The 24,400-nt window shown below is 48.5% G+C and overlaps 1 protein-coding gene across 3 annotated transcripts in view; it reads right to left on the bottom strand.

Moving 5' to 3' along the window:
* Nucleotides 1-24,400, bottom strand: part of SMAD6 (SMAD family member 6) — an 80,666-nt gene that overhangs the window by 48,313 nt on the left and 7,953 nt on the right. The window contains exons 2-5 of one of the 3 annotated variants that reach the window (XM_036305610.1): nucleotides 22,141-22,197; nucleotides 20,287-20,377; nucleotides 18,625-18,692; nucleotides 18,391-18,468 (exon numbers count right to left, since the gene is read on the bottom strand). In XM_036305610.1, the coding sequence (XP_036161503.1) occupies nucleotides 18,391-18,468; nucleotides 18,625-18,692; nucleotides 20,287-20,377; nucleotides 22,141-22,197 (294 nt within the window). The remainder of the gene's footprint in view (nucleotides 1-18,390; nucleotides 18,469-18,624; nucleotides 18,693-20,286; nucleotides 20,378-22,140; nucleotides 22,198-24,400) is intronic. The other 2 variants (XM_036305618.1, XM_036305622.1) reach the window with 2 other exon arrangements.

Below are 24,400 nucleotides of genomic sequence, written 5' to 3'. Positions count from 1 at the left end.
GGCCCTATTTAGTCACAGCCACAGGGGCCTCTATGGCCATAACAGCTCTTCCCCTCCATTCCCCTCTCCTCCCTGGTCATACTCCCCAAGTTCCTGGGTCATCTGCAGTGACTAGGGGGAGAGGAGGTTGCTCCCCCCTCCCAGAGGCAGAACAATGGGAATGAGCACTCATGGCTTCCAGTGTTTTCCCCTAGCCATGCCCAGACCCTGCTCCAAACCAAAGAGTTACAAAGGCCTTTAAACTCCACACTTGGGGCGAGGTCAGCCAAAACCCGAGCACAGTGCTCTGATACTCCGAAAACAGCCAAACGTGAACTGGCCACTCCTAAAGGCCACAGCTCCCAGCCGCCTTCTGGCAGGAGGCACAGATGGCCGCCTCTCCAGCCTCTCTCTCCCTCCTCCCCACCTCCCTCTTGGCTGTGGCAGTGCTGTCACCTCCCACTCACCATGCTGTGCTGTCTTTCCCCATCCAAGTCAGGGGTCCTGTACTCCCATCAGCTGCTGTGCAAGCCCAGGCCAGTGTTGTACACTCTCAGTTCTGTGAAATGAGAGGGTTCCCTAAGACAGACTCAGCTCTCTTCTAAATCTCCCAGCCTGGAGTTTATGTGAACATCAAGCTCAGAGCTGGAAGGGACCTCACCACCAGGTCATCTGGCCCACTTCTCTCCACTGCCCTCATTGTACAGACAGGAAACTGACACCCAAAGCCTTAAGCAACTCACCCAAGATGTCACATCTGACTCGGTAGGATAAACTCACACTTGACTATCTTAGGGAATGGCAGAAGGCAGAAGTGATGTTTCTGAGCGTCAAGGAGAAAAAATTCTCCATTTTGTAACTTCCTCTGGAAACATGGCACCCGAGGCAAAGCACCAGAGCCATTAAAATCCCAGGCATCCAAAAATAAAATAAAATAAAATAAAATAAATCCTATGCACCCAAGGACAATATATAAAAATTAAGTCTATGGAGCTCCAGTGGCGCAATCGGTTAGCGCGCGGTACTTATAAAAATTAAGTCTATGTCTATTTTCTAGTAAATAACTACAGTATGTTTTCCAATGTACAATACTACCAAGAAGCATGAACTACACTGGTATAAATGTAACAATAATGTGCAAGATCTGTATTATCTGATGAGAGAAATCAAAGACCTAAATGTACAGAGCCTGTACCATACTCATTGACTGGAAAACTCAATATTGTCAAGATGTCAATTCTGCCCAAACTGATCTATAGATTCAATGCAAACCCAATCAAAATCCCAGCAGGCTTTTTTTATATAAATCAACAGCTGAATCTAAAATTAATATGGAAATGAAAATGCCTAAAATAACCAAAACAACTTTGAAAAAGAGGACTCATGCTAATGGAGTGAACCTGCAGTAATCAAGATAGTGCAGCCCTAGCCGGCTTGGCTCAGTGGATAGAGCATCAGCCTGTGGACTGAAGGGTCCCAGGTTCGATTCCAGTCCAGGCACATGCCTGGGTTGCGGGCTCAATCCCCAGTAGGGGGTGTGCAGGAGACAGCCGATCAATGATTCTCTCTCATCATTGATGTTTCTATCTCTCTCTCCCCTTCTCCCTTCCTCTCTGAAATCAATAAAGAAATATATTTAAAAAAAAAAAAAAGATAGTGCAGTATTGGTAAAAGGATGGACACATAGACAACAAAACAGAGTAGAATCCAGAAAGAGAACACAAATGATCAATTAATTTTTGACAAAGAGGTCAACATAACTCAACAGAGTTGTCTTTTCAACAAATGGTACTAGAACAATTGGACCTCCTTATCTCACATATAAAAATTAACTCAACATGATTATAAGCCTTAATATAAAACCTAAAACTATAAAATGTCTAGGAGAAAAATCTTTGTGACCCTAGGTTTGGCAACGTCTTCATACAACACAAAAAACCTGAAAAGAAACAACTAATAAATTGGACTTCAGAAAATTTAAAAACTTCTGTTCTTCAAAAGTCTCCATTACGAAAATGAAAAGACAAACAAACCATGGACTGGGGGAAAATAGTTATAAAATACATCTTTTAAAGGACCGACAGAATATGTAAAGAACTTCCAAAATTCAATAAGAAAGCAACCCAATATAAAAAATGTGCTAAGATCTAAACAGACACTTCACCAAAGAGGTACAGTACAGCTGGCAAGTAAGTATATGAAAAGATGTTCAACCTCATTAGTCATCAGGAAAATGTGAATTAAAACCACAATGAAATACTACTACACATCTATTACAATAACCCAAATAAAAATAAACTGGCCATATCAAATGCTGGTAAGGGGGGTGATGAGGGGTGGGAGAGCTGGGGGAAATGGGAGATATCTCTAATACCATCAACAATAAAAAATATTTTTTTAACAAATGCTGGTGAGAATATGGAGTAACTGGAACTCTCACACACTGCTGATGAGATTGCAAAATGGTACAATCGCTTTGGAAAACCATTAGGCAGTTTTTTATAAAGTTAAGCATACCTTTAACCATACACCAGCAATCCTACTCCTAGGTATTTACTCAAGTGATTCAAAACTTATGTTCACTCAAAAACCTAAACACAAATGGTTATAATCAAAAACACTGGAAATAACCTAAACATTCATCCATGCAACATGGATAAATCTCAAATTATTATTCTGAGGTGTTTTTTTTTTTAAGGGCATAATAAAAGTTACTTGCTGCCCAGCCAGTGTGGCTCAGTGGTTGAGCATCTACCTATGAACCTGGAGGTCACGGTTCGATTCCTGGTCAGGGCACATATCCAAGTTGTGGGCTCCATCCCCAGTGCGGGGCACGCAGGAGGCAGCCAATCAATGATTCTTTCTCATCATTGATGTTTCTCTCTCTCTCCCCCTCTCCCTTCCTCTCTGAAATCAATAAACATCTATTTGAAAAAATAAATAAATAAAAGTTACTTGCTGTATGATTACACTTGTAGGATATTCAAGAAAAGGCAAAACCATCAAGATGGAAATCAGATGGTAGTTACCAGCAGCTAAAGGTTGGGGTAAGGGCTGACCATAAAGGGGCACCAAGGGACTTTCTGGGGCAATGGAAATGTCCTCTATCTTGATTGTGACAATGGTAACATAACTATCAAAATTTACAGAATGATACACTTTCAAAAAGTGTTACTGTATGTAGATTGTATCTCAGTAAAGCAAACAACAAACAGCAAACCTTATGCAGCCTCATGAGGACTTGTCTTGTTTCTCCAACCAGTCTGCAAACTCACTGAGAGAATGTGAGGGGGATTCCGGCCCAAACAGGTAAAGTGACCTGTCCAAGGACACAAGTTCTGGAGTCAACCCCACCTTTGCCACTTATTAGCTTGGTGCCCCTGGGCAAATTACTTCTCCTCTCTAAGACTCAGTTTTCTCATCTGAAAAATGGGGGTAATTAACAGAACCTACCTTATTGGGACTGAATGGGCTTAAGAAATAAGAAACACAGTGTCCGCTACATGTTTTGCTCTCAAATTTTAGCCATTATGATTACTTCTTTTACTGCTATTGACATTATTACTGTGAAAGAGCCTGGACTGAGTTGCAGGTTCCAATCAATCCATGTCTTCCTGCACAGGGTGGGCAATGCTAGGCACCAGGGACAGCAGTTTCCCTGAGGGGCAGAGGCGGGCCCAGGCCCTGAGGAGTCTGGTTGGGGACAGCGAATAAACTCAAGGCAGTTAACTCACTGCAAGGGAGTGGTAGAGAGATGAAAAGTACTGACAGTTCAGAGAAGAGAGAAGCCACTGTGGACTGTGCAATTCCTGACAGCTTCCTGGAAAAGGCAGGCTTTAATGAGCTCCAAAGGACAAATCGGGTACAATTAAACGAAAGGAGAGGAGCTACCAGGAAGGCAGGGCATCAGAAAATCCCTCTACCCCTAACTCCTCCCCACCCATCCCTGGCAAAAGGCAGTAGGCAGCCCGCACGCAGCTTAGCATTTCCTCCCAAGGAACAGCCCAGGGCCAAGGGAAGGGCTAGGCATGACAGCACGAAGTCAGGCACCATGCGTCAGCCAGGCACCCACATGTGTCCCCACATCTGGACAGGAGGCTCCAGCAGAGGGCTGGCCTGGGATGCTGGGCTTTCACTTTCCTCCTTTTTTTCCCATGGACCTGAATTTGGGTTTGTCTGGGGAGTGTTTTCTTAAGCCCAAGTGTTTTTCCTGCAGCCCCGGCCGCCCCCTCCCTGCCCCTGCTGGCCTCGTCTGGAGTGCCAGTCCAGTGAACCGCTGCCTGGCTGGGCCGCCGGCCGCCTTTGATGCGCACCCCTCCCCAGACTTCAATGTCGCTGTGTGCACGGCCCCTTTAATAAGTTATTTCCGTGGAAAACCCTGGTAACTCCGTTGTGAATCAAGCCTATAAACACCTCAAACCCATCAAAGCACCCAAGAAAGGAAGGGGGTGGGCAAGCGAAGAAAATCTCTTACAGTAACTCACACACTGCTCCCTCCTAAGGGCCTAGGCAGCTTGTTGTCAGAGGTGCCCCCTGGGGCTGAGCCAGCCCGCTGAAAAAATGGCATGCCACCCCAAAGTCCAGGGATCCAAAGCCCCAGAAGACAATGCCTGTCTGTGTGTCCTGGGGATGATGCAAGAGGAGAGTCCCGACCCAACACCCAGCAAGATGTACACCAGAGAAGCAAACCCGACCGCTGCTCCCGGGCCCAGGAATGTAATGTTTTGGCTACGGGTGAAAGGCCCGGTTTATTGGAAACACGCTTCTTTTCTAATGTTTGGTTTCCTTTCACTCTTTTCTCCCTTTTGTTTTTCCCAGAGTGCACTGCCCAGGGCCTTCAAAAAGGATATGGAGCTCAAACCCTGCCTCAGGGTGAAGGACGGAGGCGGAGCCCAGGACCAGAATTCCTCAGAGTGGCGCACCGGGCACCACCTCCACGTGGGCAGACTCTGGACACTGAGCGTGGAAACCCCAGGTCTAGATGAGCTCTGCCACTTGGGAGCTGTGGGGCCAAGGACAGGCACTGCCCCTTCTCAAGGTCTCGGTAAAATGGGTGGAATGAACCAAAGCGCCCCTAGAAGTGTTCCTGGCTGAACACTGTGGCCTTGGACAACGGTCCAGCGTGGAATAAAGCTGCCCACATGATTAATGGGGAGCCCAGAGGTCCCAGGCCCAAGTATACATACACCCAAGAGAAGTGAGTCCTTACGTCCACGGACAGGCCTGCCCAGGAATATGTACTGTACCATCATGGACAGGCGCCAGAAAATGGAAACCTCCCAAGGGCCCTGTAGTAGTGAAAGGCATACGTTAGAGTAGGAGAACCGTGGTCTGCGCCCAGAGAATATTATCCAGCCACGAATGAGCGATCACAGGTGTCCCAACCATACAGGTGGGCTTTGCAAACATACAGAAGGGCCCAGAGGATTGGTGTTGCCAGAGGTGGGGTGGGGAATGGTGTGTGTGAGGTGGTCAAAAGGTACAAATTCCCAATTACAAGATAAGTAAGTTCTGGGGATACAATTGACAGCACAGTGACTATAGTTAACGCGGATGTATGGTATATACGGAAGTTGTTAAGAGTAGATCCTAAGAGTTCTTATCACAAGAAAAAAAATTGTAACTCTGTGTAGTGATGGCTGTTAACTTACTATTGTAATCATTTTGTAATATATAAAAATATCAAATCATGATGTTGTACACCTGAAATTAATACAATGTATGTCAATTATATCATAAATAAAAGAAAAAAATTAATAAAAAATAAGAACACAGTGTATACTTCCATTTGTACCAGGTTTAAAACCAGGAAAATTCATGTATGGTGTTCCAGGTCAGAATAGAGCTTACTAATAGTTGCCCAAGGGGGGCTGGGGAGTGACTGGAAGGGAACCTGAGAGGGGGCTTCTGACACAGTGTTCTGTTTCTTGATCTGGGCAGTAGTTACACAAATACATTTGGTTTGAAAACATTGTTCACTTGTGCTGTTTGTGCTTTCTGCATATTGTACATCAAGCATGTCAAACTCAAAGGCTAACACGGGCCAAATAAACAAGGTGTAAGTGTATGTGGGCCGCAAAAATACAAAAGCTTCAATTTTCATAGAAACATAGGTTTATTTCCATAGAGACATGCTGAAAACAAAGAGCTGAAATAAATGAGTAATCGTTAACATAAAATAATAAAACATTTTAATAAAAATTAATATTTTTTCTTGAACATTAACTTACCAGACACTGACTAACTGCACAAATTAGTAAGTGTAATGCAAATAAACCTATTTTTCTTGTTCTCTGAAAGCGAAATATTTCGTATTGCGCACACCAAACAAGTCAGTCCAAGACTAATGACGTGGCAATCGGCTGCTAAAATAGTCACTGCTTGTATTAGTGGAGAGAAATGGTGCGCCTGCGTGTAAGGCGTATGAGGGAAATGAATGCAATACGTTTATAGTAATCAGTCATTAGCGAACGTTGTAGTTCATTATTAATAATTATGTATAACAGGACATTGTAAAAATTAACTTAGGAAATTTTTATTAAAACGTTTCTTACATGCTGTTATATTGTCTGGGCCACAAAAATTTTTGTTGTGGGCCGCCTGCGGTCCACAAGTTTGACATGCTTGTTGTGCATCAATAAAAAGTTTACATTAAGCAAACAGAACTCTACACTCTTGGGTCATGCAAACCTATTTTCTAAGGCTGCAGTCAATCTACCTATCAATCAAAAGGACTTCTGGGGCATGTAGCTGTGGCCCACCACAGAGGAAAGTCCCGCCCTTCCTGAGGTAGCCTTCAAGGCCCTCCCTCTAGGCCTCCCTTCTTACGGCCCTGCCAGGATCACTCCCCTCCCTAGAACAACCATTTCACATCACCTTGCCTTTGCCCAGCAGTTCCCTGGACCTGGGGTGCCCTGCCCTCTCAGCCTAGTGAAACCCTCTCCTCCTTCAGTTCTAGCTCTGCTCCCAGCCCACACTATTCACTTTGGAAACAGCATTCACCTGCCTCTCTCTAGGGTTACATTAGATTCCAAGGTATCTTCTCCTTCATGCCATTCTCTTCCTCATGCTAATACTTGGTTACCAATTCACTTAATTACCATCGACTGAAAACTGGGTGTGTGCCAGGCACTGTGCTATCGACGGTACTTGTGGATCTCCAAAGCGTCCGAGAGGTGTTGCCCAGCCCACTTGCCAGAAGTGGAGTGAAGTGAGGCTGCAAAAGGGAGGCTGTGTGATTTAGACCACAGGTCCGTCTGGCCCCAAAGCCTGGGCTTTTCACCCCTGACGTCTTGAGTCCCCAGCATCCCCGACATCTATACCCTTTACTACACACCCTACTACTCCAAGGTCTAGAAGCAGGTCTGGGCAGAGCTGAGTGGCTCATTTAATTCTTAGTAAAGCTACTGAGACCCAAGGGAGGTGTCAGGATAACAAGGAGGGCATAAGAGCTCAGGTGGGGCTGGCCAAGCTTCCTAGAGCAATCACAGAGAACCCGCCTTCCTGCAAAGACAAAAACCACCTCTCCACGTGCTCACTTTCTGCTGAGTGTCTTTGAGCAATCATTCTTACCACCCTCCAGACTGAGCTTTCTCACCTGAAAACTGCAAGTACAACACCGGGTTGTAGCAAGAATCCAACATGTCGGGACCTGGTGACCCTCAGAGGGACAGTCCGACGTGACCTCACTGGTGCTCTCATACCGCTAAACCCCAGAACACATACTACAGCCCAAGGGACCAGAGCCGGGCAGCTCACAAACAAAGCAGGCTGCTCTAAGATGCCATGTGTGCCCGTCCCCAGAAATGACAAAGTACAGGCTGGGGCCTAGATATAGAAAAGGCTCCTGCCTTGAGGGGAAGATGGCTGGATGCTCTAGATCAGTGATGGCGAACCTATGACACGCGTGTCAGAGGTGACACGCGAACTCATTTCTTTGGTTGATTTTTCTTTGTTAAATGGCATTTAAATATATAAAATAAATATCAAAAATATAAGTCTTTGTTTTACTATGGTTGCAAATATCAAAAAATGTCTATATGTGACACGGCACCAGAGTTAAGTTAGGGTTTTTCAAAATGCTGACACGCAGAGCTCAAAAGGTTCGCCATCACTGCTCTAGGTCCATTCAGACCTGTGTTTTCAGCCTTGGCTGCATATTAGAATCACTTGGGGAAATTTTTAAAATCCTGAAGCCCAGTCTTCCCCAACCACTCCTGGAATGAGGTCTCCACTATTTAAAAAGTCTTCACGGGACTCTGCAAAGAGGGCTGAGAATAAATGAGAGAATAAATGCCTGGCCCACTTACAGACGGAGAAGCTGAGTGGAAACAATTGGAGATCACCAAAAAGACGTGAGACGGAGCCAGGACTGGGACCTGGGTCTCCTGGCCCCCAGGTGTGTCAATCCCTGAGACTTAGAGGAAGCCCCTGGGGTTCTCTCCAGCCTTTGCCCTGTGAGGAAGGGGGCTGGCAGCTAAGATACAGCTGAGCAGCCAGGTAGGAGGAGTCTGAGTCCGTGTCCCTCGCACCTGGGGCCCTCTCTACCCTCCTCAGCTCCTCTCTCGGGTCAAATAGCAGCAGAGGCTCTGGAGGCAGGGCTCCTCCACCCTGAAAAATCAGGGTCTCCTTGAGCCTGAGACAGACAACGTGAGCTGAGAGTCAAGGGGTGTGGAGAAGCCGTGGCCGCTCTGAATCACAAACACAATCCCAACACCCACTGCACACCAGACCCTGAGCTGGGCGCCACGTGGGGAAGACCCTGGCCCTGCCCTGAGTCAAGCATCCCCAGCCCCATTCCCAACATCTGCCCTCGGAGAGCAACCTGGAGTCCTTGTTTTGGCAACAGTGTCCCCTCTTCTCCTGCGGCCCTGCAGGCAGGCCTGGGAGGGACCTAAAATCTAAGGCCCAGAGCTGACATGTGGTTGGCAGGAAACCACACAGTCACTGAGTAGAAGGCTGGGCCCCAGCATGGAGGCTGAGAAAGGTAGGCTCTCAGAGTCCGACATGAAGCAGTTGGACGGGCAGGCTGAGGAGGCGAGTAAAGACAGGCAGAAGGGGAGATAGTCAGGGACTTCCTGGGGCGCACACACCCTGATGGCTGATGGCCGATGCGGACAGCCTGCCTACAAAGGTGCCTGCTGGATGCCCATTTCACCCCATGCAGCCCAAAAGGCTGGAACCGGAGTGTGCGCCAGAACAGCTGTACCCTGCCTCCATCCCTCTCCCAACATACCCCACTGGTCACATCTGGCTAGCAAAGCCCCTCCCCTGAGCTGCTTCCCAAGACTGCTGAGGAGCCACACAGCCCCCAGCCCAGGCCAGCCCGGCCCAGCCCAGCCCAGCCCAATCCCTCCTGATTTCAGGCCACGTGACTGTGTGGCAGAGCCCACCTCTCCACCTGCTCCCAGCTCTGCCCAGTGCTCGCACGACCCTGGGCACTCAGGGAGATTGAGATGGCTTCCAGGCTCCTATCTATGAGCTATCCTCTCCTTTTAAGTATCTCTGCAGTGATTCACTTTACAGTCTGAGATGGTGGCTTAGATGTCTGCTCCAGACCTGAGACCTATCCCACCCCAGGGTGAGGTGAGCATCCGTCCCTCAGGCCAGGGCAGCCCCTGCTTTTCAGAAGTGCCAGGCCCCAAGGCCCGACTCACTCTGGCTGGGGGTGCCGGGCCCTGACTTGGGGGTGTGTGGGGAAAGGCCTGTGGACACCAGGAATTCTTTCCACAAGGGCAATTGGAAAAGCCATGCATCTCTGCTTCCCTTGGCGGCCAAGGACCACGGAGGGAGAATGTTTAATATAAAAACATCTGACCAAGTACCTTCGGGATACATTTTTTGCATCAAAGAAGAAGCTCTTGGCAACAGCTGCTCTACCCCGACAAGGAAACTTTCAAGTGCAGCTCCCGATTGTTACAGACGCCCGGGAAAGCGTGCCAGCAGGGACAGGAGGAGGGCGAGCCATGGGGCCTGGCAGACAGATGGTTGTGATTAGGCTGGATGCAACCAAGTGCATTTACTGGAATTTCAGGTCTCCGGAGAAAACCTGCCGGTTCCCTCCGTGATGCAGGCCGCCCAAAGTGTAGGGCCCATCTGCCTCCAACTCAGAGTCGAGCAGCCCTGGACAGGAACAGGACTCCTCTCAGAAGCCCACCCACCCACCATCTCACGAGTGATTCATTTATTCATCCAGCAACCATCCTATGAGCAGAGCTGCTCTGGGGCCCAGTGACAACTGTACACACTGAATCTGGGGTAACCAGGGACACAGAAGCCCCCAAGGAGCCAGAACTGTGTGAGTCCTACATCTTGCAGGGGACATAGAAGGCACCATGCCAGACACTAGGGAACCCAACAGGGGCCAGACTAACTAGGTTCTAATCCTAGTTCTACCGATTTCTAGCTGGGTGACCTTGGGCAAGTTATTTAACTTCCCTGGGCCTCAATTACTTCTCCTTTAACATGGCCAATAAAAGTGGTTACTTCAGCTCTGGCTGGTGTGGCTCAGTTGGTTGGGCATCATCTTGGGCACCAAGGTGTTGTTGGTTCGATTCCCAGCCTGGGTTGTTGGCTCCATCCCTGGCAAGGGGCCTGCAGGAGGCAGCCAATGGTGTGTCACTCGCACATCGATGTTTCTCTCTCTCTCTCAAAATCAATTTTTAAAAAATCTAAAAAATAAATAAAAAAAAAAAAGTAACTACTTCATAAGAGCTGTGTGGAGGATTCCATGAATGAATGCGTGTACGACATGCACTTAGAGAGTATCTAGCACAGAGCTGTGTTAGTTATGATTCTTTAATATGTGCTATGATCTTTCTGTCTTTATCTTTGTATGTTCTCTCTCTCTGGATCTCTCTCAGCAACCATCCTATGAGCAGGAGGATCCTTTGTCCCAGGCAAAGTCATTTATTTATTCCACAGTGACCTCTGTCTAGGGAGTAGGCCCTGTGCTGGATGCCAGACAAGGTCCAAGGCCCTTCAGGACCAAGTACATCCCAAAGTCCCCTTGACCCCAGTGACCAGTCCCTCTCATCCAGCCCATTCCAATAAATTCAAGATACCCTCTCTGGATTCATCTTTTCCTGTTCTCCCATCTCACACATATTAACCTTCTAGCCACAAACAAACAAAGAACACATGGTGGTACTGCACACCTCCCTGCTTCTGCATAAGCTGTTCCTTCTATCTGACTGGCTGCCTATGCCCTGTTGTCTTCTTGCCATTCCCACCCCAACACAGTCCCCTGCTCTAATTTCTGTGCTGGTGCTAAACCATGCCCACAGTTCCACAGCCTTTAACACAATCACTCACGATTCTTTGCTTGCTGTCTACTTCCCCTTCTAGATCATCAGCTCCTCAAGGGAAAGGTCCAGGCATTCTTCACTTTGTATCACCTGATACTGGCATACAGTAGGTCCTTAATAAATGTTCAATACATGGACCTGTCACCCCAAAGCCTATAGTCAGGAAACATACCAGCCCTGGAGTCCTTTGTCAGAGATCCCAGAGGATGTAAAAGCTGGTGATCTCTGGCAAGTCCGTCTCCCTCTCTGGGCCTTGGATTCTTCATCGGTCCAGGGTACCCCCACTCCATTCCCAAGCTTTAGTGTTTTAGAAAAGGAGGGGAGGGAAATCCAGGACACCAATCCCCTCCCTCCATATGGTCTTGTCCCAGACATTAGTTTTGCTTTGGGACAATGATGACAAGCTAAGATGCTGTAGGCCAGAAGCCTCAGTTCTCCACACAACCCCTCAGGGCTCAGGACCTGGTACCCTCTGCCTGGAACACATGAGCATCAAGGAGCCCCTGAGATCAGTGACCCAGTGGCCCCATGCACAGTTGAGCAAACTGAGATTAGCGAGTGAGGAGCTTACCTGAGATCACAGCAGGGGAAAAGGCAAAGCCAGGCCTGGAACCCACTCTGGCTTTGTGGTAAACCCCGTATGCTTCATGGCCAACCAGGCTGCCCAGAACCCTTCCACCACTACCTGTTCCTCCCAGGACTGCTGAAGCCACCTTTGTCACTCCTGCCCTTCACCCCTCACCACCTCTATTCCAACTTTACACAACCAGTCCAGGAAGAATGGGTCCCTTTATGAAATATCCAGGAGGTTTTAAGGAGGGAAGAAGGCTCTTTTTTCCTTTGGTTGGTCAAAGCTAAAAAAACGCAAGGCAGAGGCTTGATGCAAGTTCCAAATGCTGCTGATTTAGGCTCCTTCTCCCCCACCTCCGCCCCAAGAGGAGGCAAGGAGTCTGAGGCCATTTCTGAATCGGAAGCGGCAAGCTGGTCCTGGCCCAGGAGCTCAGGGTCCATCCTGAAACCTGTCCACCAGCCCTAGACGACTGGAGCCTGACTTGGGAGGTAGAGAAAGCGGGTATGGGCCATATCCAAAGGGCAGCTCTTAACCCAGGGGGACTGATCTAGGTTCATATCTGACTGTGTCAGGACACTGGATGGGCCAAACTCCAGGCAAAACATCCCTCTTGCCCTCCAAAACCAAACGAAACCCTCTTTTTAGCTAAAACGTTACCCCCTGCCCACTCACTGGACATGCAGCGGCCCTAGGCCACAGGCAAGGAGCACTCTCACGTGTCAGGACTGAGCATGGTCATGCACAGCAATGCTGTCCAGGGTGTGATCAGTCTGTAGAAATTCACCGAGCTGGACACTTACCTGTGCACTCCGGGTAGTACAGTTTTTAACAGATACTGCCCAGGCCCTGGCCTCCCCTTGCCTTGTCTCCCACCAACACCTGGTGCTTTGCTTTGCAATCCGTCTGACATCCTTTGGCTTCTCAACATCAGGCTTGCTTTCACGCCTCCAGGCCTTCGCACGTGCTATTTCTTGGACCTGGAACCCTCCAGGCCTTCGCACGTGCTATTTCTTGGACCTGGAACATCTCCCACACCCAAACCCTGTCTCTTTGGTAGACTCCTATTCATCCAGTAAAAACCAACTTGGATGTCATCTCTTTCAGGGAGTCTTCCTGGTCTACCTCCCCACCACACCCAGTCGATCACTAATCCCTTCTTCTGGACCATTTGTTACACTACTTCTCATTACTATTGTTTGTCTTTACCTGTCTGTGAGTACCTTGAGGGCAGAGATGATACAATTTTTATCTCTGTGCCCCCAGACTTAAGCACAGGGCCTGGCTGCCCCAAAGTCCTACAACAGGAAAAGGCACAGCTGGGACTTGAACCCAGGGCCTTCTGGTGCACAGTCCATGCTCTTCGGTCCACCTTGCTATAGAGCAGCGGTTCTCAACCTGTGGGTCGCGACCCCTTTGGCGGTCAAACGACCCTTTCACAGGGGTCGCTTAAGACCATCCTGCATATCAGATATTTACATTACGATTCATAACAGTAGCAACATTACAGTTATGAAGTAGCAACGAAAATAATTTTATGGTTGGGTCACAACATGAGGAACTGTATTTAAAGGGCCAGAAGGTTGAGAACCACTGCTATAGAGGCTCAGCACACACTGACTGTACTGAACTGAGCACTTTGGAGAACGAAGAGCTCAAGGGTCTGCTAGATGAGGGCATCCAAGGAGAGCATGCTTGGGCCGTAACATCAGGAAGCAGCAGGAGACAATACTGCATCAACACTCCTCTCCCAGCTCCTGTGGGCACTAAAGATGAACATCAGACAGCACTGACCCCAAAAGGTACCTGTTTAGGGACCACTGGGAGGAAAGGTGGCAGGTGGGTGGGCAGCACGGAGTCACCTAGGTTGTAAACTGGCTCTGCTTGCTTATGCTTGCTGTGTGGCCCTCGGCCACTCTCCTCACCTCTCTGAGCCTCTGTTCCCAAACTCTGTCAATCTACACAGTGTAAGAATCCTAGAGAAGGATCTGTGCCCTCAAGGAACTTGCAGTCTGAGTGGTGGAGAAAATCCAGCTGCGACCCCACTCTCCATGTGTTCCTGCATAGCTCCCTTCCTTCCCCAGGCCTTCTCTTTAAAATGAGGGTTTGCCCTTGCTGGTGCAGCTCTAAAGAAACCAGCATGCTGCAAGGACTGAGATACCGGTACACACATCCTAGGTCAGCAAAAGGGACAGCCCAGTCCGCATGACAGGCAGCTTGCAACATGGCTGGCACACAATGGGTGCTTAATAAAGCCCTGGAACTGTTACCCAATAGGCACTAGAACAGGATACCAGCGATAAGTCACTGGATCCTGAAGAAGCCTGCACCACCACCATGGAGTCAGGCAGGTCTAGCTTCTAAAGCAGCCCCACTACGCAGCCTCTCATTAAAGGACCCATAACTCAGCACCCAGCAGCCAGCCTGGCCTAGCTGCTCCTTGTCTCACAGAGCACAAAGCTCCTTGTGTTCTGCTCATTCTGTTCTTCTAGCCTAGAGCACTAAAGAGCTGAGAGAACCTGCCTTCTTCCCTCACCCTCCTCAGAATGGCCATTCCCACATGGCCCTTCATCCTGTAATTCTTTGAATTACGGCATATTCTGCCTTTAAATTGCTCAGAATGAGGGTTGCCTACCAGCCACTTACACCTTAGTATGAATTTAACTAGCTAATCTTGCTTTTCCTCCCGGAACTAAACTGAAATCAAGGAAATAGGAAAGGGGTGGAGATTTTACAGAGAGGAAGATGGCTGGAGGAGACAGACCTTTAGGGGGAAAGCGTCCCAGGCCCTGAGTTAGGCAAAGAACCCAGAGTGTCAAGGCTCTCCGATTTAAATTTGGGGGTGATATAGATATGAGATGAGAATATTGTGTCAACCATTCAGCAGAGAGCTGAAACAAGACAGTCTCCAGTCTGCCACCCCTGCCCTGCCCACCCCCCGCTGATGAGTTCCTGCCTGCCTGGCTGTGACTGAGCCTCAAAATTCCCACCATTCCTTCTAAAGTGGCCTCAACAACAGGACAGGAAAGTGAAGCGGAGACCTTGGACTGGATAAAAATAGACAGCCCCAACCCAGGCGCTGGATTGTCATTGTGCAAGACAAACAAGGGCAGCTCTGTCGTGGGGCTGCAAACACCCCACTCCGGCAGCACACCCATCCCAAGGCACTGAGAAGGGGCAAGCTCTCACGACAAAGGGAGACAGAGTGGGCTGGGCAGCTTAGGGGCGGAGGCAGTGCTCTGGGTGGTCTGCAAGGTTTGCCTGGTGGTGACATTGAAGAGCACAGAGAATGGGCCTCCAGCCAGCTCCTCACCCCCATCCTTGGTACTAAAATTGGGACTGGCTGCCCCCAGGCTCCTCTGATCACCTATATGGCCCCCCAGGGTGTGTCTCCCAGTAGGGGATGGGTACCCTTGCTGTAGAATGCTAGGCAGGGCCCTCAGGATGGGAGAGTGGGGCAGTCACTGCTCAGGCTCCCATCCCACAATTACCACTTACTAATTTGTGAATTTGGGCAGCTGGCCCAATAATGAGCCTCAGTTTCCTCACCTATAAAATAGGGAGAATCGCATCTGAGTCTCAGGGTTGTGAGAGAGTCAAGGAGATGAAGAATGACCAGCACTTAGCAAAGTGCTAAGTAGTGAGTGTCAATACATGTCAACAGTTGTCACCAACAGCAGTAATATCTGTCCTTGAATATCAGACACCTTGTCCCTGGCCCTGGCCCCAACCCAACACATTCTTCCCCTCACCTTTCTCACCTCGCCTCCCACCCTGCCCTTGGGCACAACCCTGCATTCCATCTTTGCAGGATGACTCCAGCCTTCACCAACCAGAGACCAACACAGCTCTGGGCCTTTTCCCAACCTGAGCCTGTCCTTCAGTGTGACAGCCACCAAGCCCCAAGTCTGTGACCTCCCTGGAGGCAGGGCAGTGCCAGTCCATTAGTCCTCAGACCCTCACAGCACAAGTAAACTGGAAAGCTGAACGGTGAAGTGAAACCTGGCGGGGGGGGGGGGGGGGGGGGGCGACGATGACCACAATGGGGAAAGCCACTGGCCTACTGGGACCACTGGAACTCAGACAAAAGCCCACCAGACCCCCTTCAATCATTCCCCCATCAGATATCCCAAACTTCCTCCCCAGTTCTGTCACCCCTTTAGAATTACAAAGCCACTGGATGCCAAATTTTCTCATGAGAACCATAAAGTTCTGGCCCACGGGAGAGAGCAGCAGGGGCCTGCTCAGTGGCAAGGACCAAAAACTGCTCTGGAATAACTAACAGGGACCCACTGGACCCCAAAGGCAGCCAAACACAATGGCCCAGGGTCTCCAAAGATCCCCCAGCCTCCAAAGGGCGCTCTCTCCTGGGAACCAGATGGGGAGGGGCCTCGAGCAGGTGCTATGGAGTCTGCTCCTTCCTGCTGAGCCGGCTACACACCAGGCCCACTCTGGGAAGACAGAGATCAAGAGACGATGACTGTCCGGCCGCACTGGTTCAGTGGTGGAGCACTGACCTATGAACCAAGAGATCACGGTTTGATTCCAGGTCACAACACATGCCAGGGTTGCCGGCCTGATCCCCAGTAGGGGGCCTGCATGAGGGGGCCTGCAGGAGGCAGCCAATTAAATTAATGAATCTTATTGATGTTTCTCTCTCTCTCTCTCTGTTTCTCTCTCTCCCTCTCTCTCTCTCTCTCTCTCTCTCTCTCTCTCTCTCCCTCTCCCTCTCCCTCTCCCTCTCCCTCTCCCTCTCCCTCTCCCTTCCTCTCTGAAATCAAACATAAATATATATTTTAAAGAAGAGACTATGACTATGAATACACCGTGAACTGTAAGCCATTTCCACACACTGGAGTTTCCACCATTAATGACAGAGGGCAGGGGGATGTCAGAAAATTACCTATCCATCCAACCAATGCTAATGTGATCCACTAAATTAAACCCACTCTGAAGATTGTCCGGGACACAGACACATGCAGTCAGACATACTTTCAATCCTCTTCTTCAGAATTATATGTAGCTTTCATCCCCACAGTCACAGAGGAAAAAGGATGGATTTATCTCTCCCCCCTCCTCTACTCCCTAACATCCAAAATGTTCACTCCTTGTGTTCATCTGGTTAGGAAAAGGCAGCATAACCAAATAGGGCCAAAAGGCAGAGAAGAAAACAAAGTGACCCAATTAGAGGGACCACCAGAAACCAAAAGGCAAGTAATATCCAGAAGACCTAGACCCCAGTACCAACTGTGCCCTGAGTCTCACAAATGTGACCCTCCACAAGTCACTTCCTACTCCAGCTTCTAGTTTCTTTATCCTTGAAACTGATGTAGTCTTACGGTCTCCCATGGTTGTGACGGAACAGAGAATGGATGGGGAAGGGTCTGCAAATGGTAAGTAGCCAGGCAGGCCAGCTTCATGAAGAGTCATGGGGAGAATGAGGCAAGAATGACAGACAGAACTGTGTGTCAATTCAGTTTATTGGGGTACATTCAGCCCTTGCAGAAAAGTAGGGGGTGGGGGGACAAGGCAGAACAGTGGTTAGGAGCACAGTGACAAATGGTTCTGCTATTAGGTGCCCCTGGCCAAGTCCCTTTACTGCTATTCTGAGAGGATACAGATAAAGGGCCCAAGTACAGGCCATGCCCAAAAGTAAACACTGAATAGCTCTGGTCACTGTGGTAGCTATTATGACTTGGGCGTGGGTAGAGGAAAGACCGCTCAGATGCAGACATAAGCCCTCAAGCCAAGATCCAGCCATGCAGCTCCAGCCTGGGGGGCTGTCACCTCATGGAGCATAGGGCCAGGCCACAAGGCCCAGCTGTCCCAAAGGGTCCCACAGACATCCGGCACCCAAGTCCCTCCTGGCCCTCTATGCCCCCAAGTCACCACCAACCTCTTACTTCTTATGGAAAGCTTGACTCAGATATCCTTGGAATGTCCCTATGGCCAACTCTTAATTGCAAGCGGTGGGAGCTCCAAACTAGTGTTCTCTCTGCAAAGGAGCCCCGCCTCCACCGCTCAAGGAAAGACAGGGAAACCACTGGCCTCTGGCAAACTCCCTCCTTACCAGACCCTCCTGAAAGCTTGTTCCACCCACTCCATTTCCCCCCCCTTCTGACCCTTCACATAGCTCCTTCCCCAGAGTGGGGATGGAAGGAGAAACCCATGTAGAGAAATGTATACAAACACATCCATTTGCTGCCTCCCAACAGCTGGGAGAACAGGATCCCTTGCTAAAATGAGAGATGAAGAGCTGTACTGGGCTTTACTCACTTCCACAAGACAAGGTAGAGACAACTGGTTAAAACGTGGATCGACAGACATTTTAGGTTACCATCTTTAGGTCTCATTCTTAACCCCAAGAACACCAGTGATGAAGAGATGGGCAGTCTTCCCATCTAAGGGTTGGGAGGAAAGGGGGAAAGAAAAGGAGTGGGAATATCAAAAGGGCCTCCATCCAGCACCACTCCCACCTGTCCCCCTCTGCAAAGTTCAACGCAACAGCAGCGTGCAAAGAAAAAAAAAAATGCCAACCTGAGAATTCACCCGGAGCAGTGATGAGGGAGTTGGTGGCCTCCGTTTCAGTGTAAGACAATGTGGAATCAGATAGATCTACGGGAGGAAGGAGAAAGAAAACTTAGTTGGCTGTGGGGTGTGCCTCCCGTTCCGGCTTTCTCGTGCATCTGTGTGCACGTGTGTGCACGGAAGTGCTTGCAAAGGGCAGGGTGTCCCTCCCAACTGATGCCACTCTGTAACCCTGTCCCATACTTGTAGGAGACCAGGCCAGCCAGCCCTGGAATTCTTCTGGAAAATGCCAACCACTGCAGCCCTGGCACCTGAAAAAGTTGCAATTGCTCTGACCACAGAAATAACCCAAGTTCAGGGGACTGAGCAAGTAGCAACTTGGAGCCTCGCTGGCTACGGTTAAATTAAGCCCCTAAACAATCCATAGTTGCTATACTTAATTACAACCATTAAAATTCTTGAAGTTGTTCCTTCTTGCTTCCTTCCTTCCTTCCTTCCTTCCTTCCTCCCGCTGGAGCTGGGGAAACTGTTTTAACAAGTTACCAGCCATCCTCCCTCTGTCCTGCTCACACCCCTCTAATTAAGGGCTCAAGCATTTGCTCCCAGATTAACTTTTTTTCCTCTCCCCTCCTCCACTCCCTAACATTCCAACCTGCTCACAGAGCGACTTTCAATGCCTGGACCGCTGTTTTTTTAAGGTGTTCATTTTTGTGTGCGTAGTTTTAAGTACTTCATATGGCGTGCATTATTTGTTTCCCCCGTCTGCAGTGCCGTTAGATGGGAAAAGGAAAATCTTTTGCACGTTTTTTTTTCTTGAACACTGAGCTGCTAGCTTAATAAGCCAATGCCTTTTGGGGCAGGCAGACTTGGAAAATTTTTCCTGGGCCTGTGCCTCCTGCTACCAGCGATAGGGTATTGGTCCCTGTTAAGGGACAGGCCTGTCCAGAAGTCGGAAGAGGCATGTTCTGGGAGGCCTGCAGCACTTTCATCATCTCACTCAGCACAACCCAGGTTTGGTTCAGCTGGTCCCACCTGGCTCAAGAGAGGCACCCAAGCTGGGGATTCCTAAGGCCAAACCATTAGCCTAGGCCTTTGCTAGCTAGGATTCCATTCGATCCTGCAGGATTTTTTTTTTTCCTTTTACCACATGGCTTGGAGAGCGGGAAGATGAAACATTAACCAATTTGGCCTCTTTTTTTTTTTTTTTTTTTTTCATTTCCCACTTGCCAGATGCTGACTGGGTGTTCTGGGTTTTATTTTGTTTTTGGAATCATGTGATCACAGAGGCTTAGAAGTGAACTGACTTTTTGTTTATGAAAAAGCAGCAATGCAAGGAAAAGAAAATAATACAAAAAAATAACTTGGACTATTTATCAGGGCATGAAAAAGTTATCTGCCGGTAAAATGTGTTTGGAGGAAAATAAGGACAGGTGGAAAAATCTCTTTAAAAGAAAAAATAACCTCAACACCTCAGTGGGATCATCTTCTTAAAAGACTGTTCCTTTTAATACTGCATGTTCCCAAAGTGTGCGCCCCGAGTCTCATTATCACAGGCTGAACCCCATTTCTTAGTGAACCACTGTGGAACTAACACAGACAGCTTTGTCACTCCTGGGAAACAAGAGTGACAACAACAGGCAGTTTCTACCTTTTGCAGCTAGTAAGTTCGCATAATGCACTCTGCAAACCCTCACATCCGGTGCTTCTAGTGAGGTCCTAGAAGTCTAAGTGTCTTCGGGCTGTTGTAGAAAAAGAACACTCCCCACCTCCATCACGGCTCCAGCCCCAAGGACAGACCCCGGCTAGAAGTCGGAACCCCCAGATTCAAGTCACACCTCCATTCTTAGCAAAATCAGGGGTCACCAACTTTTTCTACAAAGGGCCCAATAGTATGTGTTTTCAGACCTGCGAGCCACACAATCTCTGCTGCAACTCTTCACCTCTGCCACTGCAGTGTGGGAGCAGCCGCAGACAATGTGGAAACGGGTGAGTGTGGCTGTGTTCTAGAAGAACTTTATTACAAACACTGAAACTGGAATTTCATACAATTTTCACATGTCATGAAACGTTATTCTTCTTTTGATTTTTTTTAACCATCTAAGAAAGTAAAAACCATTCTTAGCTCGCAAGCCATACAAAAACAGATGGTGAGCTGTCGTTTGCAGACCCCTGGGCTGTATGACCACCAGCAAGTGTCACTTCCTCTCTCTAGGCCTCAGTTGTCCCATTCGTGAAATAACCAGGACACCTGTTGACTTCCAAATGGTCACTCTGCAGGGCGAAGCGGCCTCCAGTTTTTGGTGCTTCATCGCAGGCTAACCCACAATTCCTCCGGGCAATGATCCTTGACATTCAAACCGAGTTTACTACTTTACTAAGAACATTTGAGGGTGTGTTTTTTTCCTAATGAAACTAGGGACCCTCTAAGCGACTAGTGTAATGATGTTAGGGAATGCTGAGACAAGCCTGTGAGGGAAGGATGGGGAACCAGCGAGCTGAAAAGGGGGCAGCTCTGGGTTGATGCTCGTTAGCTGGGGGGGCCCTCCCTATCCTTCAGTTTATTTCCCCGTCTATGAAGTGACAGAGTCCAACCAGATGACCTTTCCAGTTCCCCAGAAAACTAAATAAAGCTCCTCCATCCATGGGATGACCGTATGTCAAGAAAAACAACGAGGAACTTGCTATCGTTAAGCCTCTGACTCACACACCATCATGGGACACCCTTGGTCCTCCTGGACAGAGGAGGTCAAACTCCTGGAGGGACCTGGTGGGCACTTGTGGCTCCACAGGAGGGCCTGGAAGGAAAACGGGGCTGGATGCCTGACAGCCGACGACACTGAGACGGGACCTCCCAGAGAATGCTGACACACGCTATTGAGAAGAGCCTTTACCAAAAAACAAAACAAAACAAAACAAAACAAAACACACTTTTTGTGGTCACTTGTGGGAATGTGTTAGCATCACTGCCACGCCATCTGACTTTTAAAGCCTAGCTAAGTCCCATGGGAACTGTCTGGGTCACAAAGCTGTTCTCCTGGTACTATTAAGGCCAAACTCACTCACCGCACCACTAGGATTCTCCACTGGAGGAAACAGGAGGACCAGGAAACAAGCCATCTCTACTTTCAGAACCACACACACTGACACAGAACACAAGCTGCTCATCTAGCCCCAAGGTCTGCAGAGAACACGTTCTCCCTCTGAACGGGACCTGTCTAAAATGACATGACCACCGGGCCAGCGGCTTTGTGTACCAATGCATGTGCTTTCTTAGAAGTTCCAACTGTTGTTCCTGCCCAGGTGAACTTTTTAGCTTAAAAAGGGGGAAAACCTATATAGCTCCTCTCAACAGTGACTTCTTGCTCAACCTATCTGTCACAGTAACAATTAATACTCACTAAAGGAGAATACTCTAAGACTGGGGGAGGGAGAGAAAGGAAAAGAGACAAATACCAACCCACCTCCAATGAGATGCTTAAATCCAAACCCATTCATCTCCCACTGGCCCATGTTTAAAGGTCACAGAGAGGTTAATGATGAGCGGAGGAATTTCAAGATGTAAATAGCCCACTGGAGAGGCTGTCTGCTTCAGCCCAACTGAGGGTGTGTTTGTAATACTTCACCCCATTTCAGAAGCAGCCAGGCCAGCTTCCACTCCCCCCCCCCGCCCCCCAGCCCTTCGGCTCGGAGGCTGGGCGCTGGAATGAAGGGGCACCCGGGATGGACATACCTCCCCCAGGGTCGGAAGGACACACTTACCCAGTGGCTTGTACTCGTCACGAGGAGACAGCCGAGAGTAGGGGGGTGGTGGTGATTCTGGAAGACAGGAGACAGCATGTCACTGCCAGGGTGGGAAAGGTCACACTGGGATTCTTCTACAAGATTATTGATTATTGATTCCCTCCTAAAATAAACCCAGCTCACAGGAAACCCTCCTTTTCTCCCATCACCTCTGCTACCCAAATCCACTGGAACATCACTGCTCAGCAGTAAGGCCCAGGTATAGGGTCCAGACCTGGGGTCAATCCCTGCTCTGCCACCTTTGGCTGTTCAACCTTGGGCAGGTTACTTTACTTCTCTGAGCCTGTTTCCTCAGCTCTAAAATGGTGACACTAGCCCTGGCCAGTGTGGCTCAGTTGGTTAGACATGGTCCTGTGCACCAAAAGGTTGCTGGTTCATTTCCCAGTCAGGGCACGTGGCCAGGTTGCAGGCTCGATCCCCAGTAGGAGGCATGCAGGAGGCAGCCAATCAATGTTTCTCTCTCCCTCTACCTTCCCCTTTCTCTTAAAAAAAAAAAATCAATAAAAAAACACTTCTTAAGAATAAAAATAAATAAAATGGTGACAATAATCATATGGACCTCCCAGGTTTGCCAGGTGGGTGAAAGAAGATAATGTATATAAAATGCTTAGTACAGCTCTTGGTACTATGGAAAAATACCTCCACAAACACTTAACAGTTATTATTGTAATGAGAAACACAGGTGCAGAGAAAAGCCAGAGCCAGGGTTGCGTGATAAAATACCAGATGCTCAGGTAAATTTGAATTTTGGATTTCCGTGGCATAGCTTTTGGTATAAGTATGTCCCTCGCAATATTTGGGACATACTTATACTAAAAAGGTATGTGTTGTTTACCTGAAATTCAAACTTAACTGACAGTCTGTATTTTTATTTGCTAAATTTGGCAACTCTAATCAGAATTGAGTCTGAGTGCAGAGACTCAGACATAGAAGCTCATTTCCCAGCAAGCTGCATCAGAAGTAGCATTCTTTGGGGCAAGGAGGAGGGCAAGATTGGCTGGGACCCGAGAAGCCAAACCCAGCCACCTAGATGTGAGACCTTACACCAGTCCCTGCCAGCCCTCGGCCGCAGTGCCCCCACTCTGCAAAGGGGTGGGACACAAGCTCTCTACTGCCTTCCAGCTCAGACCCTGTGTGATTCCTTATTGTCTACGGTATTTTCCTTTTGGTTTCCTTTCATTTGCCTAAAATACTCCTCCTTAAAAACATATACTTTGTCTTCAGAAGAATTCCTTAGCCTCTTGCTTTAGGGGAAGTAACAATTTGCTAAACTAAGTAACAATTTGCATGAATGAAATGACCCTTCATTTTCCCTAAATGAAGCTAAACACCATCAAATCGCAAACGAAAACAAACTCTCAGTGGTAGTAAAGTGGTAATAACTATTATTAGGCAGGTATCAGTAATGACACAAGGGGTAATAAGTGTTTTTCGTAATTATAATAAGGCACAATTAGCTGTAGGAGCATTTGTTTTGCTCCATACACCCTATGCAGCTTCAGCTCTTCCCCACCCTGGCTTTTCCAGCCAGAAATTATTTCAACAAAGTGAAGGCTCTGAGGTCTAGAAACAGGGCATCTTTTGTGGACAGTATTTAGGGAGAAGGAAAAGTGAATCATGGAGTAGCTACTGGGAGAGAAGCAAACATTTGCTGAGAGCCTACCCTGTGCCTCCATGCCAGGCATTTTCAATTTCATTTATTGTATTTTATTCTCTTGGACCTTAGGTACAGAGTTGCTCATCGGGCACTTATTTTTATCTTATCCTTTCACAGAGACAAAATGGTCAATATTCCCATTTTACGGAGGAGAAAACTGACCTGCCCAGTGTGCCCCAGCCAATCATGGTAAAACTAGGATTTGAGCCCAAGCTGACTCTGCTCTCCACCCCAACGAGACAGGTAATCAAAAGGCACCCCATCTTCTACCCCTTCACCCAGCTAAGTCACATCATCCGCACAGAAAGTGCTCAGTAAGCATCTGTGGACTAAGACAACAGTTATGAGGACAATGGTAAAGTTGGGGGCATCAGTGGACAAAGGTGTGGAAAAGGAGGACGTAAGGGCCAAAGTGATCACAGGAGACCCCCACCAGGACTGAAGGAGGGAGTCATTTGCCTTCAGTAGGAGTCACCTCATCTACTGGTCCTCAGGACTTGGGAGGGGCTAGAGACCACACCTGAGTGAGAGCCAGCCTCTCAGGACAAGAGTCAAAACACA

The sequence above is a fragment of the Myotis myotis genome, unplaced genomic scaffold (genome assembly GCF_014108235.1).
Source record: "Myotis myotis isolate mMyoMyo1 unplaced genomic scaffold, mMyoMyo1.p scaffold_m19_p_1, whole genome shotgun sequence".
NCBI classification, from domain to species: Eukaryota; Metazoa; Chordata; class Mammalia; order Chiroptera; family Vespertilionidae; genus Myotis; species Myotis myotis.
This window is presented reverse-complemented; position numbering and strand designations above follow the sequence as displayed.